At 45.1% G+C, this 25,688-nt stretch overlaps 1 protein-coding gene across 2 annotated transcripts in view; it reads right to left on the bottom strand.

Moving 5' to 3' along the window:
- CACNA2D3 (calcium voltage-gated channel auxiliary subunit alpha2delta 3) overlaps window positions 1–25,688 on the bottom strand; it is an 895,877-nt gene that overhangs the window by 415,144 nt on the left and 455,045 nt on the right. For both annotated transcript variants that reach the window (XM_049640724.1, XM_049640725.1), the window contains exons 10-11: window positions 24,396–24,485; window positions 15,576–15,689 (exon numbers count right to left, since the gene is read on the bottom strand). In XM_049640724.1, coding sequence (XP_049496681.1) covers window positions 15,576–15,689; window positions 24,396–24,485 — 204 coding nt within the window. The remainder of the gene's footprint in view (window positions 1–15,575; window positions 15,690–24,395; window positions 24,486–25,688) is intronic.

The raw sequence follows: 25,688 nt of genomic DNA, 5'->3' as shown, positions 1-25,688 counted from the left end.
GGGCTGGGGCTCCGCAAACCACGTTTCTGCTTTGCCAGCTGTTTCTGGCCAGGCTCTGCCAGAAGGGCCAGCAGGGGGAGGCTGTAAGGATGCAGGAAGGATGTGGGACTTGTTCCCTCCTGTTTGGTTCCTGTTGGCTTCTGGTTCCCAGCGCCATGGCTCCAGAAAGGCTCCTTGCCCCGGGCAGGGACAGCTCATTCCAGTAGCAGTGAACAAAGCTAGTTTACAGTTTTCCTAACACTCACCAAATCAGGTCCACTCACGTCAGAGACCCCAGCACCCGCTCCTCAAAACCCTTACCCCCCCCCAACCAGTGTGCCCTTCCCAGGGGTCTCTGTGCAAGCCCCCCAGGTCCTCTCCTCTCGACTTCTAAGTCTTACCTAAAAACCTCTCCTCTTCCCTTCCCCTCTCCTGCTTGCCACCACCAGCTGTGGGGTAGCATCTGTTGCCTGACATTGCTACTTCCATGACATCCTACACTTCTCTTTTTGCCCTTTGTGGTCAACAATTCTTAACATGAAGTTCTCTCTGTTAAAATGACTGGCAGGCTTCTGTCCCTGACTGGACCCTGCCTGGTCCACTGGGAACACAACCGTGTTGAATGGCACTTCTCACTATGCTCCAGTGTGGACAGTCTTCACCCGTTGAGCCACAGAGGGGTCCTAAGACCCTCCTAACTCACCAAGTGTGGTCTGTGAGCTGCCTATCCAAATGTCAATTCCAGGGCTGCCCCTACAGATAGTGGGACCCAGGAAACTTTTTTTTTTGCAAGTGCTTCCAACTGCCAACCCCTCCGTTTGGACACACGGGTGTGGAGATAGTCTGACATGAGTCAGGATCAGAGACTCCCGGGTTCATAGCTGTGCACTCTGAGCAAGTGACTTAATCTCTCTGAGCCTGAACTCCCTCACACATAAGATATGATGGCACTAGGAGTATCCACCCATAGGGCAGAGATAAGAATGAAATGAGCAGAAAAGCATTTGACTCTGGGCCTTGCGTGAGGATGGGTGGGGATGGGGGGGAGGGACAGGAAGGAATGCACACTGTCCCCTACCTGCCTTGTGAAGACAGCGGTGTCCGGGTGGAGGCCAAGACCCCAGTGCCAAGCCCAGGAAGAGGAACAGCACTCGTAGCTGCAGGGACGGTGCCCATGAGGCTGTCTGAGTCCCTGACATGAAGTGATTTTTCAATGGCTGGCACCAGCCATGCATCAGTGGGCCTCGTTCCCAACTTGTCTCGTCATGTTCTTCTTGCTGGAGTCACACGATGTCTAATACCAGCAGAAGTAATTAAAAATAAACTGGGAGACAGCGAACCATTTCAACCCTTCCTTCAGCGGCAAGGAGGGCCCGCGTGAGCTCTTCCCGCAGAGACTGAAAATGCCTTTTCCTGTCACACCGTTGACTGCCCACGAGAAATGAATGTTCCTGCTATTTTCCTAAGACAGCTTTAGGATTTATCACCCTTGAAAAAATACAGCAATGACACACACTGACCCAAAACTTTCAGACCAAAATGCGACTTCAGACAGGGAAGGAGTGAGAGATGGAGGGAGGAAGGGAGGAGACAGAGAAATGTAACCCCCCCCAACTGAGCCTTGAAATAGAACAGCTGAGGGACACAGGGGAATTTTGGAACATTCAAAAGAAGTTAAAAAAAAAAAGGTCTACTACCTGCCTATTACCTACTGCCTCTCCCCCACAATGACATCAGTTATGATGAGCAGTCAATCCCAAAACTGCATACCTAGCCAGGTCCGTGCCTCGTGCACCAGTTCCCCATATGGTAGTAAGCACTTTGGAAAACAGCTCACGTCTGTCCCTGTTCAAGAGCCTTCCGTGGCTCCCCACTACCCTTGGATCACAATCAAAACTCTGTACTGTGCCCATCGAAGCCTGGAGGCGCTAACACCTGCCTGTCCCGCCTCCCTCCCCCATGGCACTGCCCCCATGCCCACCAGGCTTCAGCCACCTGCTCTTTATCCAGTTCCTCATGCACGCCCAGCTTTTCCTTTGCAGGGCGTTGGAAATACTGTTCCCTCCACCCTTCCCTGCCCAGCTCCTTTTACTCACAGGTGCTCTCTGTAGGGAGACCTCCCTTGGTCACCCCATTCTCTGTTGCAGGCTATTGTTTGTCTCCTTCAGAAAATGCATCATGGATTCTAACAACTGGTCTTTTTACTTGTTTGTTATCTGTGATCTGTTATCTGCTCTCTAGGATCTGCCTGGAGCTGTCACGTCAACCCCTTGCTCCTGGGCTCTGGTACAATGGCCTGGGACATGGGGGGCTCTTGGTACACATCTGTTGAATGAATGAATCTCCACCCCACCCCCACCACATGGCTACTCCTTTCCCTTTACTGCCCTTGCCACCCTTAAGCCCCCACAGTAATCTGGTTCTGTGGCATGAGGGACAGAGCTGGAGTGCAGGTGGGGTGGGGACAGGAGGAGCACCTTGAGACCTCCTCTACGAGCAGTATGGCCCAAACTCCTTCCCCAGTTGCTATGTTTTGGGTAAACCCCTTCTCCTCCTGACCAGCTCAAAAGAAGACAAAGAAAGAGTTTTGTAAAATCACTGGAAAGTCAGAAACGGAAACAATGTAGTTTAGGAAAAAAAAAGAAAGAACAAAAAATTCCTTCCAAGTTGCTTGAGACTATTTAAGGGCTGGGTTCTTAAAAGGATAAGGCCTGACTCAGCTCAGAAACTCTGCTCCCCAGAGTGGCACATGTCCCGTGGAAAGATGAGGAGAGAGGGGTGCTGGAGTTTTCCAAAACCCCCTCAGAGCCACTAAGACAGAGCTAAGCCTTCCAGCATCTCCTCGAGGCCACTAGGATATGGCTGGGTTGAGGCTTCAGCTTCCAAATTATGCCAAGGGAGGGAGGCCTGGGGCAAAAGCCCCAAGAGATCTCCTTCTTGGGGATCTTTGTGACCCCAAATCAAAGGACAGTGACTTCTAACAGTGTTTCCAAAAGAGTTCCAAAGCCAGACCCCAAACTGTTCTGTGATCAAGAGCTTCCCTTGGACCCCAAACCAGGCGCCATGTTTGCCCCACCCCTCCATGCCATCCCACCAGGCCACCAAGGATCCTCCACGGACCCTGAGCCCTGGTCGTCTCTCTAAGGGCCTCAGTGCCACTGTCCTCGCTTTTGTTCTGGACGTAACCGATAATAGAACACATAGCACACATAACTGAAATAGCGTTCACCTTTGAAATTCTTTATAAAGAGGAAAATCATTTAGTTTCACCCAGACAGCTTCGTCCTGAGGCCACACATTTGCCATGTGCTTCTCCTCTGCCTGTAACCTCAGTGGGTGGTTCTGTGATCCCTAAATCTCTAACATTCTGCAGACCACACCCCCTATACTTGGGGGTGGGAAGGCCAAGGAAATGAACTTATTTTCTGGGTGACAATGTGTGTGGTATGGACAGATACTCCTGGGACCTATGGTTACTTTGTTTTGCTTTTCCCCTCAAAATGTCTGCATCCTGGTTCAGGGTACAGCCTCAGCGCTCGATGCTGGGTTGACACTCCACCAAATGCTAGTCATGGAACCCTGAATCATTGGGCAGCCTCAGTTTCCTCCTTTGTATAAATGGGATACAACAGTACTCGCCTCTTGGGTTTCTGTGTGAATTAAATACATGTCCAGCATGTAGAATGGTGTCTGATGCTTCGCATTCGGTGAGAATTCGCTCTCATTAGCTTTGTTTACACATTTCGGCACAGGAAACCAGCTGAGGGCACACTCTTATTGAGGGCGATTCAGGCCCAGGGAAGCAGATGGAGCATCCTAATGCTGCCTGTGCTTCTCATCACAGACCCAAGTGAAGGACAGGTCGTGCAGGGATGTCTAACAGGCACAGAAGGGTCACTGGTTCTCCGTGCACCCCCAGGCCTTCCGTGCACGACCACTTCACCTACAGAAGAAGCGAGTTGAAACGTGGTCTGTTATGTGGCAGCTGCAGCCAAACATCCCTCCGGGGGTATAACACCAAGCAAATAGAGCGATTAGCCTCTAAGCAGGTTGATTTCGACAGGGATTCCAAGGATCCCATTTTATTTGGATTCGGGGAGTCTCTGGCTTGCTGGGTCTCAGCAAAGAGGGAACGTGATTCTCTCCAGGGTGTTGCCATTGTTACTCGAGTGACATGAAAGCTGTGACACTGCCATGTGCCCCTGTCACCAGCAAAACAGGGTTCAAGGGGAGGTTAAGTCTGAAATGTATGGAGATCCCACATGCTGGGCACTGGGTCCGGCCCCAGGCTGCGTGCCTGCAGCTCAGCCCCCTTCTGAATGGGCCCATCATTGCGTTCTATACTCCAGCCCTGGTGCAGCACTGACATAAAAGGGGAAAACCAGAAACTGTTCAGGACAGAAAAGTAGAAAGCATGGCTCCGAGCAGAGGAGACACCCCACAGCACAGAGAGCGGTATTTGCAATCAAGGTTTCCACCCCTCTGCCATTGATTAGTGCAGTTATTCAAGTGGAAAAAAGCAGTGGAAAGGAAGGGGAAAGCCACCACGACCATCTTCTGTTGGTTAGCCAATGCACGGATTTCCAGAGGCATCTCAATGACTGAACAACACACTTAATAATTTCCTTAGATCAGGGGTTGGCAAACATACTATACTCTTAAAGGGCTCGACAGGTCTTCTGATAAGATTAGATTCTTTAAATCAGTTACCTGCCATTTTCTTACCCATTCACTCTGTCTTATGCATCAGGGAAGGTAATGATAAATCATTCGATGACCTTTTTTTTTTTTTTTTTTTTTGGTTCACTTGGAACTATATAGGTGGCAAGTATGACCATTTTTCTAATTTAAATGTAGGCAGCTTTATTTCTTTTTTTTTTTTTAATTTTTTTTTACGCTTTTTTTTTTTTTTTTTAATTTATTTTTGGGACAGAGAGAGACAGAGCATGAACGGGGGAGGGGCAGAGAGAGAGGGAGACACAGAATCGGAAACAGGCTCCAGGCTCCGAGCCATCAGCCCAGAGCCTGACGCGGGGCTCGAACTCACGGACCGCAAGATCGTGACCTGGCTGAAGTCGGACGCTTAACCGACTGCGCCACCCAGGCGCCCCTAGGCAGGTTTATTTCTTGAGCAGGTCCTGCAATGAGTCCCTTCCACGTTGAAGAGTTCATATTTTATTCCAAGTATGTAAGAGGTGCTGTTAAGCTGCTAACCAATGGATATTAGGCAAAAGTAAATGGCACTCAATAAATGAATAAATAGCTCCTCATTTCCGCTCTCAGAAATAAAATGCTGGCAAGGGACACATTGCATGGACAATCATGATGCTGTCTTCAGACTCATAGTTAAATCACCAATAACACATTCCTTCTTCCAACTCATTCTAAAATGTTTTATTAAGCAGTTGCCTTGAGCAAGGCCCTGGTTAGGCAGTTTTAAAAAATGACACCCATCGCGGTGCCTGGGTGGCTCAGTTGGTTAAGCGACCGGCTTCGGCTCAGGTCATGATCTCGCAGTTTGTGAGTTCAAGCCCCACGTCGGGCTCTGTGCTGATAGAGCCTGGAACCTACTTCAGATTCTGTGTCTCCCCCTCTCTCTACCCCTCCCCTGCTCATACTCTGTGTCTCTCTGTCTCTCAATAATAAATAAATGTTTAAAATTTTTTTTAAAAAAAATGACACCCACAAGTGCCCTCCTAGACTGCTCCCCACTTCCTTCTGCTTTCCCCTTCTGGGAACCCAACTGCCATATTGTAGTCAAGTCCAGGCTACTGCACTGAGGGGAGTGGCCTCACAGTGTGGCCCTGGAGGACTAGCCCCACATGGAGAGAGAAGCCTTCTGGAGAAGAACCGAGACAGCCCCACCAAGCTCCCAGCTTCATGCAGCTTCAGCAGTGACTCTACCTGACACCATGGAGAGCAGAATCACCATCTGGTTAACCCACAGAATTGCAAGAAATAATAAATTGTTATTTTAAGCCATTAGGTTTGGGGATATTTTACAGTATTGCTATGATAAATTATTTCCTTTCCTTTTCCCCTTCTCCTCACCTCTTCTGTTAATTCTCTTGCTACGTAACATATTACTGCAAACTTGGTTGCTTAACTCCACATTTGCAACCCCACAGTTTCTTTGGGTCAGCTAAGCACAGCTTATCTGGGTCTTCCGTTCATGGTTTTACAAGGCTGCAATTAAGGTACTGATTGGGCAGTGTTTTCATCTGGAGGCTCACCTGGGGAAGAATCTGGCTCAAAGCTCATTCAAACTGTTAGCAGGAATTATTTGCTTGTGGCCATAAGACTGAGGGCACGGTTTTTTGCCGGCTGTTGGTTGGAAGATGTTCTCAGGTCCTAGAGGGTGTCCTCAGCTCCTTGCCAATGGGCTTCTCCAAAAGCTGCTTACTTTATCAAACTGCCATGAAGAGTCTCTGCCTTCAGGAAGTATCCAGTCACTCTTTAAAGATTTTCTGTTAAGTAAGGCTTACCCAGGATATCCTTTTTGATTAACTCAAACCAACTGACTTGAGACCTTGATTACATCTACAAAATTCCCTCACCTTCTTATACTCTATTGGTTCGAAGGCAGTCACAAGGCTCACTCATATTCAAGGTGAGGAGATTATACAGGGGGTAAACACCTGGAGGCAGGAATCATGAGACCACCCTAGGGTCTCTATGTCACACTTCTCATCAGGGCTCCACACTATCGACATGGGGCTCAAACTCACAAACTGCGAGATCATGACCTGAGCCGAAATCAAGAGTCTGGTGCTTAAATGAGCCAACCAGCCGCCCCAACTCTCTCCAGGTTGATGGATTGATTAATTTATTTTTATTTTTATTTATTTTTTTTGAGAGAGAGAGAGAGAGACAGAGCATGATCAGAGGAGGGACAGAGAGAGAGTGGGAGACACAGAATCCCAAAGACTCCAGGCTCTGAGCTATTCAGCACAGAGCCCAACGCAGGGCTTGAACTCATAAACTGTGAGATCATGACCTGAGCTGAAGTTGGATGCTTAGCCAACTGAGCCACCCAGCGCCCCCTCCAGATTTTTAAATGATGATCAGGAGTTGGCAATTTTTTAAACAAAGTATGAGTCAAGAAACACATACCTGTGCACTGGATTTGCCCAAAGGAGCAGGTGCTCATAAAATAAGCAGAGGGAACAAAAGTATCCCAGCCCACAGCAGAAGCAAACACTGTTCCTCAGGCTGTTTCCCATGGTAGCTGCTCCCCAAGTGTGCAGCATCCATGTCACCTGGCAATGTGTGAGGAATTCTCATTCCCAGGCCCCAGCCAGCCCTACTGGATCAGAAACTCCTGGCAGGAGGTAAGCAATGAATGTTGGAATAAGTCCTTCAGATGATTCTGATGTTTGCTCAAGTTTGAGAACCACTGTCTTATGGGAAACACCTTCCAGCCTTAAGATCATTTCCCTCTAGACTGGGTCGGAAGATGGCGGTGTAGGAGGATGCTGGGCTCACCGCGTCTAGCTGGTCACTTAGACTCCACCTACACCTGCCTAAATAACCCAGAGAACCACCAGAAGACTAGCAGAATGGATTCTCCGGAGCCAAGTGCAGACGAGAGGCCCACGGAAGAGGGGCCCCTCCTGAAGCGGATCACCTAAGGATAAGCGAGCTGAGCCTGTCCCTCCCGCCCCTGTGCACCTTGCCGATCTACCCCAGCTAATACGCCAGATCCCCAGCACCACAAGCCTGGCAGTGTGCAAGTAGCCCAGACGGGCCACGCCACCCCACAGTGAATCCTGCCCCTAGGAGAGGGGAAGAGAAGGCACACACCAGTCTGACCGTGGCCCCAGCGGTGGGCTGGGGGCAGACATCAGGTCTGACTGCGGCCCTGCCCACCAACGCAAGTTATTCAAGACAGCACAGGGGAAGTGCCCTGCAGTTCCACACCACTCCAGGGACTATCCAAAATGATGAAACGGAAGAATTCCCCTCAAAAAAACCTCCAGGAAATAACGACAGCTAACGAACTGATCAAAAATGATTTAAACAATAAACAGAAAGTGAATTTAGAATAATAGTCATAAAATTAATCGCTGGGCTTGAAAACAGTATGAAGGATAGCAGAGAATCTATTGCTATAGAGATCAAGGGACTAAGGAACAGCCAGGAGGAGCTATTAATGAGCTGCAAAATAAAATGGAGATGACCACAGCTCGGATTGAAGAGGCAGAGGAGAGAATAGGTGAACTAGAAGATAAAATTATGGAAAAAGAGGAAGCTGAGAAAAAGAGAGATAAAAAAATCCAGGACTATGAGGGGAAAATTAGAGAAATAAGTGATGCACTAAAGAGAAATAATATACGCATAATTGGTATTCCAGAGGAGGAAGAGAGAGGGAAAGGTGCTGAAGGTGTACTTGAAGAAATAATAGCTGAGAGCTTCCCTGACCTGGGGAAGGAAAAAGGCATTGAAATCCAACAGGCACAGAGAACTCCCTTCAGACGTACGTAACTTGAATCGATCTTCTGCACAACATATCATAGTGAAACTGGCAAAATACAAGGATAAAGAGAAAATTCTGAAAGCAGCTAGGGATAAACGTGCTCTAACATATAAAGGGAGACGGATAAGACTTGTGACGGATCTCTCTACTGAAACTTGGCAGACCAGAAAGGAATGGCAGGAAATCTTCAATGTGATGAAGAGAAAAAATATGCAGCCGAGAATCCTTTATCCAGCAAGTCTGTCATTTAGAATAGAAGGAGAGATAAAGGTCTTCCCAAACAAACAAAAACTGAAGGAATTCGTCACCACTAAACCAGCCCTACAAGAGATCCTACAAGGGGGATCCTGTGAGACAAAGTACCAGAGACATCGCTACAAGCATGAAACCTACAGACATCACAATGACTCTAAACCCGTATCTTTCTATAATAACACTGAATGTAAATGGACTAAATGTGCCAAGCAAAAGACATTGGGTATCAGAATGGATAAAAAAACAAGACCCATCTGTTTGCTGTCTACAAGAGACTCATTTTAGACCTGAAGACACCTTCAGGTTGAAAGTGAGGGGATGGAGAACTATTTATCATGCTACTGGAAGTCAAAAGAAAGCTGGAGTAGCCATACTTATATCAGACAAACTAGACTTTAAATTAAAGGCTGTAACAAGAGATGAAGAAGGGCATTATATAATAATTACAGGGTCTATTCATCAGAAAGAGCTAACAATTATAAATGTCTATGCACCGAATAGGGAAGCCCCCAAATATATAAAACAATTACTCACAAACATAATTAACCTTATTGATAACAATGTGGTAAATGCAGGGGACTTTAACACTCCACTTACAGAAATGGATAGATCATCTAGACACACGGTCAATAAAGAAACAAGGACCCTGAATGATACATTGGATCAGATGGACTTGACAGATATATTTAGAACTCTGCTTCCCAAAGCAACAGAATATATTTTCTTCTCAAGTGCACACGGAACATTCTCCAAGATAGATCACATACTGGGTCACAAAATAGCCCTTCATAAGTATACAAGAATTGAGATCATACCATGCATACTTTCAGACCACAATGCTATGAAGCTTGAAATCAACCACAGGAAAAAGTCTGGAAAACCTCCAAAAGCATGGAGGTTAAAGAACACCCTACTAAAGAATGAATGGGTCAACCAGGCAATTAGAGAAGAAATTAAAAAATATATGGAAACAAACGAAAATGAAAATACAACAATCCAAACGCTTTGGGATGCAGCGAAGGCAGTCCTGAGAGGAAAATACATTGCAATCCAGGCCTATCTCAAGAAACAAGAAAAATCCCAAATACAAAATCTAACAGCACACCTAAAGGAAATAGAAGCAGAACAGCAAAGACAGCCTAAACCCAGCAGAAGAAGAGAAATAATAAAGATCAGAGCAGAAATAAACAATATAGAATCTAAAAAAACTGTAGAGCAGATCAACGAAATCAAGAGTTGGTTTTTTGAAAAAATAAACAAAATTGATAAACCTCTAGCCAGGCTTCTCAAAAACAAAAGGGAGATGACCCAAATAGATAAAATCATGAATGAAAATGGAATTATTACAACCAATCCCTCAGAGATACAAGCAATTATCAGGGAATACTATGAAAAATTATATGCCAACAAACTGGACAACCTGGAAGAAATGGACAAATTTCTAAACACCCACATGCTTCCAAAACTCCATCAGGAGGAAATAGAAAGCTTGAACAGACCCATAACCAGTGAAGAAATTGAATCAGTTATCAAAATCTCCCAACAAATAAGAGTCCAGGACCAGATGGCTTCCCAGGGGAGTTCTACCAGATATTTAAAGCAGAGATAATACCTATCTTTCTCAAGCTATTCCAAAAAACAGAAAGGGAAGGAAAACTTCCAGATTCATTCTATGAAGCCAGTATTACTTTGATTCCTAAACCAGACAGAGACCCAGTAAAAAAAGAGAACTACAGGCCAATATCCCTGATGAATATGGATGCAAAAATTCTCAATAAGATACTAGCAAATCAATTCAACAGCATATAAAAAGAATTATTCACCATGATCAAGTGGGATTCATTCCTGGGATGCAGGGCTGGTTCAACATTCGCAAATCAATCAACATGATACATCACATTAATAAAAGAAAAGAACCATATGATCCTGTCAATCGATGCAGAAAAGGCATTTGACAAAATTCAGCAACCTTCTTAATAGAAACCCTCGAGAAAGTCGGGATAGAAGGAATATACTTAAACATCATAAAAGCCATTTATGAAAAGCCCACAGCTAACATCATCCTCAATGGGAAAAAAACTGAGAGCTTTTCCCTGAGATCAGGAACACGAGAGGGATGTCCACTCTCACCGCTGTTTTTTAACATAGTGTTGGAAGTTCTAGCATCAGCAATCAGACAACAAAAGGAAATCAAAGGCATCAAAATTGGCAAAAATGAAGTTAAGCTTTCACTTTTTGCAGATGACATGATATTATACATGGAAAATCTGACAGACTCCACCGAAAGTCTGCTAGAACTGATACATGAATTTAGCAAAGTTGCAGGATACAAAATCAATGTACAGAAATCAGTTGCATTCTTATACACTAATAATGAAGCAACAGAAAGACAAAGAAACTGATCCCATTCACAACTGCACCAAGAAGCATAAAATACCTAGGGATAAATCTAACCAAAGATGTAAAAGATTTGTATGCTGAAAACTATAGAAAGCTTATGAAGGAAATTGAAGAAGATATAAAGAAATGGAAAAACATTCCGTGCTCATGGATTGGAAGAATAAATATTGTCAAAATGTCAATACTACCCAAAGCTATCTACACATTCAATTCAATCCCAATCAAAATTGCACCAGCATTCTTCTCGAAGCTAGAACAAGCAATCCTAAAATTCATATGGAACCACAAAAGGCCCCGAATAGCCAAAGTAATTTTGAAGAAGACCAAAGCAGGAGGTATCACAATCCCAGACTTTAGCCTCTACTACAAAGCTGTAATCATCGACAGCATGGTATTGGCACAAAAACAGACACATAGACCAATGGAATAGAATAGAAACCCCAGAACTAGACCCACAAACGTATGGCCAACTCATCTTTGACAAAGCAGGGAAGAACATCCAATGGAAAAAAGACAGTCTCTTTAAAAAATGGTGCTGGGAGAACTGGACAGCAACATGCAGAAGGTTGAAACTAGACCACTTTCTTACACCACTCACAAAAATAAACTCAAAATGGATTAAGGACCTGAATGTGAGACAGGAAACCATCAAAACCCTACAGGAGAAAGCAGGAAAAAACCTCTCTGACCTCAGTTGTAGCAATTTCTTACTTGACACATCCCCAAAGGCAAAGGAATTAAAAACAAAAATGAACTACTGGGACCTCATGAAGATAAAAAGCTTCTGCACAGCAAAGGAAACAACCAACAAAACTAAAAGGCAACCAACAGAATGGGAAAAGATATTTGCAAATGACATATCAGACAAAGGGCTAGTATCCAAAATCTATAAAGAACTCACCAAACTCCACACCCGAAAAACAAATAATCCAGTGAAGAAACAGGCAGAAAACATGAATAGACACTTTTCTAAAGAAGACATCCATATGGCCAACAGGCACATGAAAAGATGCTCAACATCGCTCCTCATCAGGGAAATACAAACCAAAACCACACTCAGATATCACCTCATGCCAGTCAGAGTGGCCAAAATGAACAAATCAGGAGACTATAGATGCTGGAGAGGATGTGGAGAAACGGGAACCCTCTTGCACTGTTGGTGGGAATCCAAACTGGTGCAGCCACTCTGGAAAACAGCATGGAGGTTCCTCAAAAAATTAAAAATAGACCTACCCTATGACCCAGAAGTAGCACTGCTAGGAATTTACCCAGGGGATACAGGAGTGCTGATGCATAGGGGCACTTGTACCCCAATGTATAGCAGCACTCTCAACAATAGCCAAATTATGGAAAGAGCCTAAATGTCCATCAACTGATGAATGGATAAAGAAATTGTGGTTTATATACACAATGGAGTACTACGTGGCAATGAGAAAGAATGAAATATGGCCCTTTGTAGCAACGTGGATGGAACTAGAGAGTGTTATGCTAAGTGAAATAAGCCATACAGAGAAAGACAGATACCATATGTTTTCACTTTTATGTGGATCCTGAGAAACTTAACAGAAGACCATGGGGGAGGGGAAGAAAAAAAAAGAGGTTAGAGTGGGAGAGAGCCAAAGCATAAGAGACTCTTAAAAACTGAGAACAAACTGAGGGTTGATGGGGGGTGAGAGGGAGGGGAGGGTGGGTGATGGGTATTGAGGAGGGCACCTTTTGGGATGAGCACTGGGTGTTGTATGGAAACCAATTTGACAATAAATTTCATATATTGAAAAAAAAAAGATCATTTTCCTCTCTCCTGAACACAATTCCTGTATCTACGATCTTGAAGACTGTCCACTATGGCATGACAGAGTCCTCTGCTAAATATCTCATGTTCAGAATAACAGAGAAAGAGGACTGCTTAGACACTGCACATCTCCTCACTTTAACACAATGCTAAATCACACTGGGATCCATGCAAACTTACTGCACTCAACTTCACAGACAAATCGTCAAGAAGAGAATGTGTATGTGTATATATGTGAACACCATAAAACTCTCCAGAATGCAGCAGGAGAGATGGAACCCTGCTATGAACTTCTAATCACAGAAAAAGACTGGGGGTACCTGAGTAGGTCAGTTGGTTAAGCATCTAACTCTCGATTTGGGCTCAGGTCATGATCTCGCAGTTTGTGAGACTGAGCCCCAAGTCAGGCTCTGCGCTAACAGTGCTGAGCCTGCTTGGGATTCTCTCTCTCCCTCCCTCTCTCTGCCTCTCCTCCACTCGCATGTGCTCATATGTCCACTCTAATAAATAAATAAAATTTTTTTTTTAAAAAGAAGACTCTCTTGTTACAAAAGTCAAATCTGCTTCTGCTTGATAATACTTTATAAGTCAATGAAGCTCCTTTATGTAATGTTGAAACTTCCAGAATCCTGGTTCCAATTAATCCAAAAAAGCACCTGGTTGAAAGTCAGTATTGTATCTTTGGCAAGATATGTTGACATTTGTGTTTTGTCTGAAGAACTGTGACTTTGAAGCCCTCATTCTATGCCTCTCCTCACAAGTAAGGATATTCAAATACCAATATTATTGAGCAACTGCTATCCATCAAGTATCACCAAATGGGACAGATTCAGAGAATTCAGTACGTGAGACTTGTCTGATAACACATTTGGTCTTAATGAAGCTGCTTATGAAAAGACCCTCTCACTTTCTTATGTACGATGGTCCCAAATAAGTCAAAATACCCTTCAACATGTTATGAAACGTCACGGCACCTGCAAACATTCCACATGACTGCAAAATGTCTGTGGCCCTACCCATGTTTACTAGCACTGTGGCCTCCCACCCTGCCGGGCCCCTGGGTCACTCAGCCACACCTTAGGACTGTGCATTAGGTACCGGCCACATGCCCAGCATCGTGCTGTATGCTCCAGGGGTGCACATGTATCCAGCACATTCTTCCCTTCACGTGACTACATCTATCAAGGAATTACCTGTGGCCTCCACCTGTCCCTGAAAACCCTCACCTGAAATCCTACATCTAAAATCTCCTTGTCCAACAGTGAACTGCCATCTTATACGAGGGCTAGGTTCTAAGGTAGTGCTTATTGTGGGAGCTGCAATCAGCCACATTTATCTCTGGGCATCCCTTAAGCCATATCACAATCCCACATCCCCTGAGAAAGCCCAGCACAGCAAACGTTTCCTCCAGCTTCAGAAGCGATGGCTCTTTCTAAGGTTGAGCACCAGGAGAAGCAGTTGGCATCCATTTAGGGACCATGTTGTTCGAAACGTATGTATCTTTAAAATACAGACGCACACTCAGTGAGGTGAGATGTCAGTGTTATCAGAGCAATGTGGGGACCAAGAATGACTAAGGGAACATGGGATGACACCTTGACATGTCACGCTCCCTCAATGGCACACACTCTCTGGATACAGCTGAAGACACAGCAGTCATTTGTCTTCTCTTTCTTTTTGCCAAGTGTGTGTGGTTAGTTTGGTTCCAGGAAATTAAATACACAAAATAGGTAAAGTAGGACAGACTTGGTCTGAATGGTCTTACGCACTTATAGAGACAGTCAGAGTAATGCCACTGGCTCATGGGACAGGACAGTGCCTCTGTGATACCCCTGGGATAGCACCTTCTCTGACTGGCCTTTTTCCTGTGAAAATCCCACCATTCAGGTGAGATAGAGACCACCAACTGCTAATCTGCTGATTGGTGCCCACTAGAGGAACTTACTAAAAACATGGATTACCACACTACATCCTTAGAAATCTTGATTCTGTAGGCATGGGATAGAGTACAAGTATCCAGAATTTAAAAGATCTCCCCGGGGAATTCAAACTGGCTAACAGCTTGAGGAATCTCTGGGTTTTGGCACTCAGACACACCAAAAACATTAACATCCATCATGGACACCCTAACATATGGGTTCAGCAGATAAATAAACGTCAACTTGGAAAGCAAAGAAGTAATTAGAACAGTGTACAAGCTTTGACAAGGATGGGGAACAGCCCTGGGAGATGGAGAGAAGCTTCTGGGTGGTAATGAGGGTAATGAGGGTGGTGAACGAGGAGCTAGAGAAATACAGAAACACACAAGAGAGGACTGGGTGGCCGCCATGGCCAACTTCACCATCTATAGATGCAGGACTCACCAAGCAGCTCTGGGTCCACGGAAAACAAAGGTGCTGCCCACTATGGACAAAGCACGCTTCACAGTGAGTCTTTTCACTGAACACGCTGAATGTGTCTTTACAGGTTTCTTCTCTCCTCCAAAAAAGTGTCATTTTGAAAACAAGGAAAGCTATAGTATTTGGCTTGGTCAACCAAAAACTACAAGCCTGAGAAACAGTAGTCTTTATGAGATTCAGTCCAGATGGGGCACCTACCCCTGGACAACCTGGGGGTTACAGCACAACACAGATTCTCCATGGACCACGCTGCATGGCATCAGCACCAACTCACCTTCCGATCTGGCCAGTTGTACTTCGCAAAGATAGTGTCATAGGTGTCCACTGCCCCATCGGTGATGAGCATGATGGCCTGGCTGCAGACGCTGCCTTGTCCAGTATGGTTGAACTGCGGAAGAAAGAAGTTCAGACTAAAAAACACACCAGAGTTCTGTACATCCGTGAGACTTCAGAGGCATGAGGGCTTGGGTTTGGGAAGCCTCTCAAAACAAGAGCTCATTCTACTTCACCAAAACACAACCTACACCATAAGCTTCTCCCCACGCATTCACCATATTTACTTTGACAAACTGGAACTAAATTCAGACGGCAGAGAGGATTTCTGAAAAACACACGCAGGGTGGGAAGTGAGGTTCGAGGACACATAACCTCTCTTACCTTCAAGCACAGATACTGCCTCATGATACAAGCCTCAAAGGCACTGGCACAGTCACTCTTTAGGAACACTTGACATGGGCAGAGCATAAGTGGCAGGCAACATCTCTTTTAAAACCTAAATGAATCTGGTTTGATGGGTACAGACTGCACTATATAGTAAAATCAAGGAGGTTTTGGACACATAAAGTCAGAAACAGGCCAATTCAAACTAGAAGCCTAGGCATCCTTTTGTTAGGGTTCGTTTTAAATACGTATTTGTTAGGGGTGCCTGGGTGGCTCAGTCGGTTGAGCATCCGACTTCAGCTCAGGTCATGATCTCACGGTTTATGGGTTCAAGCCCCGCGTCAGGCTGTGTGCTTACAGCTCGGAGCCTGGAGCCTGCTTCAGATTCTGTATCTCCCTCTCTCTCTGCCCCTCCCCCGCTCACACTCTTTCTCTCTCACTTTCTCAAAAATAAATAAATAAACTTAAAAAAACTTTAAATATGTATTTGTTAGCAGGTAACATTACATGTTAGTTTATTACATATTTATTTTGTCACATATTAGTTTATTAACATATTATGTATAGCAGGCTGAAATTCCAAGGTTATGCCCACTGGTGTGTAAGACCCTAAATTTCTTCAACTTTCAGTTTTACATGGCATTTTAAAAGCTCCCAGTCTTTGTGAGTGGTAGATAGGGTGACCAGACTGGTTACCAGAGCTTAGTGTCCTTTCCTTGAATCAGGGTTGAAGAACTCCCTTAACCTTAATGATTGCTATTAATGCTACAATTCAAAGCAACACCATGTCTGTTAAATACCCTATAATTCCGTGACAATGCCGAGGCATGAAAATATACAAAAAGTCTTTAATTTTCAATAGTGAAAACTCCCACCATTATAGTTGGTGAAATGTATTCATTAATTCTAAATTATTTACTAGTGCCCACACAGAGCTGGGGCTGAAACATGTAAAAATCCCCTCCCTTGTGTAGTTTGTATTCTATGTGGGGAGACATATAAAAACAAAGTAAAAAGTAAATTTTGTTGTATGTTGTGTGATAACAGCAATGCTAAGAAACCAAAAAAGAGAAAAGAAAGCAAAGTGGGGGGACAGGAAATGGGGAGGGGGCAGCTTTAGAAAAAATGGGGAAGACCTCACCAAGAAGGTGATGTATGAGTAACACCTGGAGGGGAGAGTACCTGGGGGGGGGGGGGCGTCTCAAAGAGGGCAAAGAGCATGTGCAAAGGCACAGAGTGGGCATGTTTGATCTGTTGACCATGGCACTGGGGAAGGATGGAGACTGGTCTTAGATTTGCTCCTGGTTCCTGGTGAGCCAGAGAGCTAATAAAACACTCAAGTTGAATGTTTAATGTCTAGTCTCTGTGCACTTAGAATTCTCATGTGGAGACTGAAGTTGTGACTAGAGAAAACTATAACTAGCTGGATGAATAAATGGATAGAAGGATGAATGAAAGGAGGGATGGATAGAAGGATGATGGATGGATAGAAGAATGGATGTAGGGAGGGATGAATGAATGGATAGATGGATAGATGGATGGATGGAGGGAGGAAGGGATGGATGGATGGAGAGATGGAGGGAGGGTTGGAGATGGATAGATGGATGGATAGAAAGATGGAGGGAAGGATGGATGGATGGAGAGGGATGGATGGAAGGATCAAAGGAAGGAAAGGAGTGAGGGAAATGGGAGGGGAGGAAGGAGGGAAGGAAGGAGGGAAGAGAAGGAAGGAAGGAAGGAAGGAAGGAAGGAAGGAAGGAAGGAAAGATGGGCAGAAAGAATTTCTTGGGGCCATATTGGGATAGAGCAAAGCCACCTAAAACATACATGGACTGCCATAGTATAGTGAAAAGCACTTAATTCCATCCCAGCACAAGCCATGTGCCTGCAGTAAGTTCTCATATCAGAGTATCCTTTTCTTCATTTATAAAATGAGACTACCATGCGTTGTTACAATGCAGGTTAAATGTTCATTATATGGCAGGCAACAAGTATTAACTTACTTAATCTTGACTAGCCTCTGAGGTAGGTACTATCATTATCACCACTTTACAGGTAGGGAAATTGAGAGATGAGTTAACTTGCCCAAGGTCACACAGCTACCCTCTGTAGTGGCCAGGATATAAATCCAGGCACTCCAGCTCCAGAACCTACTCCCAGATTCAGCGTACTCTATGGCCTCCCAATAAAGAGATGAAGGTCCTTGAGGAGATGGAGATACATGGCAAGGCTCCACAAGCACTCATCTCCTTCACCTGCTTCTTCCTCCCTCCACTCTTTCCAGAATTCTAGGGCCACATGACAGTCATCAGGTCCTCCACTCTGAGAGTGAGTGAGTGCTCCTCAAATTTTGTGCCTTAGGTTCACTTTAGTCCTGGCCCTGGCAGCCACTCCTGCAACTCAGACCAGACCAATGCCCTTGAATTAATGAGCATACATGGCCCATGATGGAATATCATAGAAATTCTCAGGTAGGTACTAATACTTGGGAACTAAAGCCATCACACATAGCTATGGTTCTATTGTCTTTATCAATATAACTAACTATTCCAGAGCTCTCTTGCTCAGGAAGATAAAAATTGCAAATAACTTTTTTGCTTATTCCAGGAACGTCTTGAAAGGCCCATCAACTCCTCAGTAGAAACTGTCACAGGACAATTTGTACCCTAAGACTCTTGGGGAAAACACTAACCTCAAAATCTTCTCTCTGCTGCATCCACCAAGTCTAAACTAGAATATTAGGATTCTCACCCAGTCTTAACCAAGCCTCTTCCTTCCCCTCTACTCTGAAAGACTCACATTCAACCAGACTTCATAGTCTCCAGTACATGACTTTGTCCCTTCCACTTTGGGACATTACTAACATTCTATGGTCATAGTGCATTTTCTTCCTTACTGCAGTAAGAAGAAACATCTCTGCAGTCTTGCCCTATCAACAAGTTGTTCTGGAAATGTTTTGGGGAGCCTGCATTCAACATTGTCTTCAAATCACTGAATAAAGCCGGCAGCGGACCACTGAATAAAGGTGATCTATGCTTCAGTTCAAAGAGGGCTGGAGTTCACCCTGGGCCTGTTGTTCATGCAACTCATTCGAAAACATCCTGGAAAAAAACTCTCCCAAACAAAAGGCAAAAAAGAGTGGGAAATGAAGATATCTGAATGATGCAGACTGGAAGACAGGGCTGCCCTGAGCTGTTTATTTAAAAACATCACTTTCCTCTCTGGCTGAGCCCCTGGTATTCTCTGCAGCAATCTGCAGTTGGAGAATTTTGAAGAATGCAATTAACTTCAAATGCTTTGATGAGTAATATCTCTTCTCTGCATATTTGTCTAGAACTTTTTTTTTGAATAGCAGGAGTGATGAAAGTGTTTTCCATAATAATAACAATGACAAGGGCCTGATGAGGAACTACAATTAGCTCAGTGATTCATCAGTTAGCAGCGAAAATTTCAATGCATCCTGACATTTAGAGCATTTGGTTGTGATTAACAGCCTTTGAAATGTCACCGAATTTTATTTAATTGGCTAAGAAAAATTTTTAAAAGGTAATCACTGCAAAGATCATATTCATCGCCAAAAACGATAATTGCGGGTGTCACATGACAAGGTAGATGCTAACTACTGTAGCAAACTGGCTCTGTGTTCTTACAGAAACTAATGAATGCAGCAGAGATCAATAGCTGGAAGAGTCTTAGAAGTTTATTTGAATGCTCCTTTCAAAGTCCTTTGTGCAACAACTGCAAGCCTTTAAGTCACCCGAGCAAATACTGACACTGAAATGCAGGTAATTGCAAAACAGAATTAATTTCATCTAGTAACCCCTGAACCACTCTGAGCCCCGGTCACAATCACAATTTCAAGTGTGTGTGTGTGTGTGTGTGTGTGTGTGCGCGTGCGTGAGCGCACATGTGTGAGGGAGAGAGACGGACACAAAGACAAACGCACACAGAATGTGTGTCTGTGTAACTGAGAAATAACTCTTTGTTCCTATTGGCTTGCAAGGGCAGGCATCATGCACAGGAGAGAATTACATCACTTAAAGGTCATACTGATGAAGTGGAAAACAGCGAAAGAAAGCTTCACTTTCATGGGAGATTAACCAGCTCTGTGTTTTTCAAAATGTTTGGCTATTTAAAAGCCTAGCGGCTAGAGACAGGATGGAAATGTTTCTCTCTCTGAGATAAATGTGCACTCAAAATATGGTGCCAACCGTCAACAATCTCTTATCAGGGACATTTTGTAACATTTCTGGTCCTTCCATTTCTTGCTATCCAGAATTTACACTGGACCCATTAGGTTTTCTAACTGGCCAGACCCCAGAGGGTTTTTACGGGTGAAGGCAGAACACAGATGTGTGGAAGATTTCCCTGGTTCACAAATACTTATGTGAATGAAGGAAAGAAATCCACTGTGTGTTGGTGATTTTTCTGGACCTGAGAGATGCTGGGAGGTTAATAGACCCTGCTGGAGTATAAGACACATTATGCCTGAAGGTGTACTTGGTGAGCTGTGACTTCTATAAGATTCTAACCCTGAGGTTCTGATATGATATAAAGAGTTCTTGAGTCAGTAAGTTTGAGAACTGGTATAAATACATTTTTAAAAGGTCTGTTCCCTGGAGGACTTTGAAGACCTGGAATATGCACAGGTGTGTTGTGAGTCTCTGGGACAGGAGGATGGCATCTCCCCACCTCAACAACACCTGGGGTAGAGTATCCTGGCAGACCAGCATCGGCTGGGCATGCAGTGGGAAACACTGGCTTGGAAGTGTTTGGGAACAAAACTGGTAAGTGGACAGGGTGGGGAGAGAGAAGTTACCAGGGCAAGAGAAAGGAAAGAAGGGAAGATAAAGGGAAGTGGACATTCCCAAGGACGTGGGCAGGAAGTAAGACCAAAGCATCAAGAGCTCCGGCTGCCTCTAGAAGCCACAGGCAGCCTGGCAAGAGTTGAGGTTGCCCAGTGACTCCATGGTCATAGACATGACACTTCCCAGCCACCCCAGCCCTGCTGGAAGGGAGGCAGGTACTGCTTCATTGTGCTGAATCCTCAACCCTGGTCCACCAGGGCCAGCTTCATGGGTATATCATGTGCACAGCAGTACAGGGCCCACACTCGGGGCAACCCTCTGCTGTCACTCTCTTAAGATTCTTAATGACTTCTGAACATTTTCATTTTCATTTTTTCTGAGTATTTTTAATTTTTTAAAAATGTTTATTTATTTTTGAGAGAAAGACAGAGAGTGAGTGGGGGAGGGGCAGAGAGAGAGATACACACAGAACCTGAAGCAGGCTCCAGGCTCTGAGCTGTCAGCACAGAGCCAGACGCGGGGCTTGAACCCACGAACTGTGAGATCATGACCTGAGTTGAAGTCCAATGCTTAACTGACTGAGCCACCCAGATGCCCCTTTTCTGAGTATTTTCATTTTGCACTGGGCTTCACAAGTTATGGGTCTATTCCTATCCCCATTTTACAGATGAGGATGATAAAGGTGAGGCAAAGCAGAGTTTTCTCAAGGCTTCACAGCAAGCTCTGACCAAGTCAGGCTTCTCAGCCCAACCTGCCTGACTCCAGAGGCCACAAACTTCACATGACAAGCATTCCCTAACTCCTGCTCCTTCACCACTTCCGCCAAAGAGCCAGAAAACAGAAATTCACAGCAGGACACATTTCCAAACAAGGGATTCACAAGTTCGGAGCGCCTCCCGCTGCTCTAGACACTAGGCTTTTGAGATAAAAAGAGAATCAATTTTATAATTGTGACAAATCCTTTCAATATGACTTTCTAGAAAGAGCCTGCCAAATATGCAGAGCTTGGCATCTCCAAGCCCTGAGACGGTGCCTATCCAGGGTTCAAATCAGAGTTTAAAGATGTAGCTTGGCCCCCTGCTCTGACCAGCTACGTTCACAAATTATTAGTAAGCTGTGAAGAGGGCTGTGCTGTCCCAAACACTGAGCCTTACACACATGTGAATTATCTGCAGTCAGCAGTCTCGTGCAGGCAGGTGGGAGGGAAGAGCCGAGGGCGATTATGTGGCACCTTCCCTCCTTATCTCTCCTTCCTCTGCAGTCTCAGCACAGGCTCAGGACCGAAATCTCAATGGCCTTCTGTGTGCCAGTAGATATTATTGGTAAAAGAAAGTCTAGAATTAGGGCTTGAGAGGCTAGTGTAGCTGAGTGAGAAAGATTCCAGTTTTTGAGCTGGGCACAACTGAGCACCAGGATGAGCCGTGTGATGTTGGGTGGGTGATCCTATGCAAACCCACACCCGGGGCCCCACCGAGCGGCCTGAAGACTCGGTGCAGAGGGGCTTCTGGGCCCCTGGCTGGTCTCCCAGCTCCTGCAACAGCTTAACGTAACTGCTGCTCCGTTTAGGGCTTGTTTGCCCTCAGTTCCGCCCCGTGACTTTCCCTGCATTCCACACTTTCCCGGCTCCCCAAGAGTTTGGACAAGGCTCATCCAAAGAACACTAGAAGATAAGCCAACGCTTTTCTAAGCCATCTCTCCCTTTCTTCTGATCTGGGGGCCTGGGTGCTTTCTGGCAACAGCTGCACCTCTTCCAAGGTACCAGCTGCCACAGGACAGGCCTCCCCCTGTGACTCTGGCTTTTCCCAGGCAGCCCTCCGTGGCCCCATTCCCATCTAGATGGCCACTAGGAGGAGGCTCCGATGGCGTCCCTTGCTCCTGTTTTCCCCCCTACCCTAGAAAGGAGCTGCTTCCTGCTGCTGCCCATCTGAGGATGGTTTCACTCTCTGGTTTCTGAGCTTTTCCATCCCCTATGCAACCAATTCCCTGAAGTAAATCCCTGCTGTTTGAAACACCTAGAGTGATTGCTATTTTTCTGCTTCTTAACATCTTAACCTACCTCCCTGGTCCAAGCCACCAGTTATGCATCACCCAAATAATTTAATGGCTCCCAGCTATTGTCTTTGTTTCTCAATGCAGCAGCCAGAGAAATACTGCTAAAACTCAAGCAGGTCATGTCATTCTCTGCTCAGACTCCAGTGACTTTCCATCCCACACAGAGCAAGAGCCAAAGTCCACCTCCCCCCGCCAGAGTCTGGAGGGCTCCATGGGGTCTGGCCCCTGCTACCTCCATGATCTCATTCCCTTGCACTCTCTTTCTCCCCCGCTCTGCTCCTCACACTGGTCTCTTATGGTAACTATGCCAAGCATCACTGCCTCAGGTCTTTTGTACTCTGTCCTCTTGCTGGCAACTTCTGAAGTGACTGTTCCCTCACTTCCTTAAGGTCTCTACTCCAACCAAGGTCACCTAATCAGAGAGATCTTTCCTGACCTCACTGTATAAAGCAGCAAGTCCTTACTATGTTGGCACAATGGGGCTCTCCATAGGCACTTCATCTGTCTTTTCCCATTAGACTTGAGGTCAGCAAACTTCTTCTGCAAAGTCCACACAGTAAATATTTTAGGTTTTACAGACCATATGGTCTCTATGGCTAATCAACTCTGCCACTGTAATGCAAAAATAGCCATAGAAGGTACGTAGTCAGGTGAGCATGAATGCATTCCAATGAAACAATATTTATCAAAAGAAGATGCAGGCTGGATTTGGCTCACGGGCCATAATTACCCAACCTTTACACTAGTCCATTAAGGCAAACCCTTTGTGTAGTCTGTTCTCTGGTGCATTCCCAGTGTCTGATATTAAAAAATACACAACACATACTAGTTACATAAATGATACAGAACCTGCATTGATAAAGATTGCCATTATTTTCCTACTACTCTCCCAGAGTAATAAGAACACAAAAGTCACATGTTCTTCTAGCTTAACACACTTGGATTGGAGGGGCAGAACCCCCAGCCCAGCACTCCCCAAAGTTTTTCATGGAATGTTAACAGGTGCTACCTGAAAAACTGATTCTTGTTCCAAGAAGTGTGGGAAACAGTTGGTTCAGTGGCATTCTTTCCTGTAGTACCTACTGGAACTTTGATTATGTGACTGTGTATTAGGAATCTCCAAGGGGCTGGAAGAAAGGCAGGGATGGGTACGGCACTCCCTAAGCATAGTGCACAGAGAAAGTTTTTCTTCTGCTAACCATCACCACAAGCAGGGATTCAGTATGAAACACAATGAGGGATGAGTCTACTCTATGAAGAAACTGAAAGTTTCTGAGGCAAAATCTGCACTGGAAGGTATTTAAGTGTTGGTGGTCCCAGAGCCAACAAGCATGGCAGGTGAGTGCCCTGATCAGAGGGCATTTTACACTCCGATCAGCCTCACTGGCTGGACCTGGGTCCCCAGAGGATCCAAATAGCCAGCCTCACCCTCCCATCTGATACCTATGGATGCCACTCAATGACAGCAGGAGCTAACTACTGTTAGCATTATTTGCTGGTCCATGATCGAACAATTTTAAAAAAATCCATCTATTCTCCTGGACAGAAGAAAGGCAAGTCAAAGAGGAGCTTACATCACTGAGAATGTTGAAGGCCTCATTCAGAGCTATATCCAGCATTCCAATTCCTTTGGCAAACAGTTTGTCCAGATGCTCCCTGAAGTGCTGGAACGACAAAGTAGAAAATTCATTAGTGTCCATATGGTTACGTGATGCCAACCTTGGGTGTACACCAGGACCAGTGCATCCCAGGCCCAAATGATCATAGTGTGTTCTTCTTCCCTTCAGAATTCAAAACATAAGAACTTATTCAATATAAAATTTACCTGCCATATGCATTTTTAGCTGTGATCACATTCTAGGGAAAGAATTCACTTAATTCTGGTGAAAAGTACTTAATTTATCTAAAATTCCTTCTTTCCTTTCCAGTTTCATCTCTCAAAACTTACTTTATCCTCTTCTACCCTCAATTTTTCCACTTCTGATCACTGCTGAGACTGTGTACGTGCTCTCCTCACTGGGAATCCACTCTCCATCCATTTCCTGGCTCCCCTGCCACATCTGGTCCCATCGACTTTGGAGACCTCACCCCCTTCCTGCCTTGGAAAATTTCCTAGACCCCCCATCTCTGACAGTGACTTAGAATGCTTCCTTAGTTGGGGGGGGAGGGGGGCTGGGTGGCTAGTTGGTTAAGTGTCTGACTTCGGCTCAGGTCATGATCTCATGGCTCGTGGGTTTGAGCCTCACATCAGGCTCTGTGCTAACAACTCAGAGGCTGGAGCCTGCTTCAGATTCTGTGTCTCCCTCTCTCTGCACCTCCCCCGCTTGTACTCTTTCTCAAAAAATAAATAAACATTAAAAAAATTTAAAAAGAGAATGCTTCCTTAGGACCCCATTCTGCACCCCATGCTCAGATATACCTTTCACTTAGCACTCCAGGTATGTAACTGCCTAGTTAGATTCTGCCCCCACTTGAGACAATGATGTTCTGAGACCAGGCATGTCTTGTGGCCTACTCTATCTCCCATGACGACCACATATCTGATACACAAAAGGTGCTCAAACCATCTCCAAAGAGCAAGGATAAAGACTGGGTCATGAGGTAAGAATTGTGATTACGGCAAGAGAGACACAGGCTAGAAATCAGAAGAGATTCAAGGAATTCACAAAAAGGGACCAAGCCTCTTCATAAACATCCCTAAGGCCCATCTGGCTATGTTGGATCGACAGAAACCCAGCATCAGCTGGAGAGGAAAGGGGGCAGAAGGAAGCAAGCCTGGAGCCCATTATGTTTCTGCTTCTCAACAAAGAGGCAAGAGCAGGTCCAGGCACGTGCTCAGGGCCACATGAGCTTGTGGCATGTCCGCT

The sequence above is a fragment of the Panthera uncia genome, chromosome A2 (genome assembly GCF_023721935.1).
Source record: "Panthera uncia isolate 11264 chromosome A2, Puncia_PCG_1.0, whole genome shotgun sequence".
NCBI lineage: Eukaryota > Metazoa > Chordata > Mammalia > Carnivora > Felidae > Panthera > Panthera uncia.
This window is presented reverse-complemented; position numbering and strand designations above follow the sequence as displayed.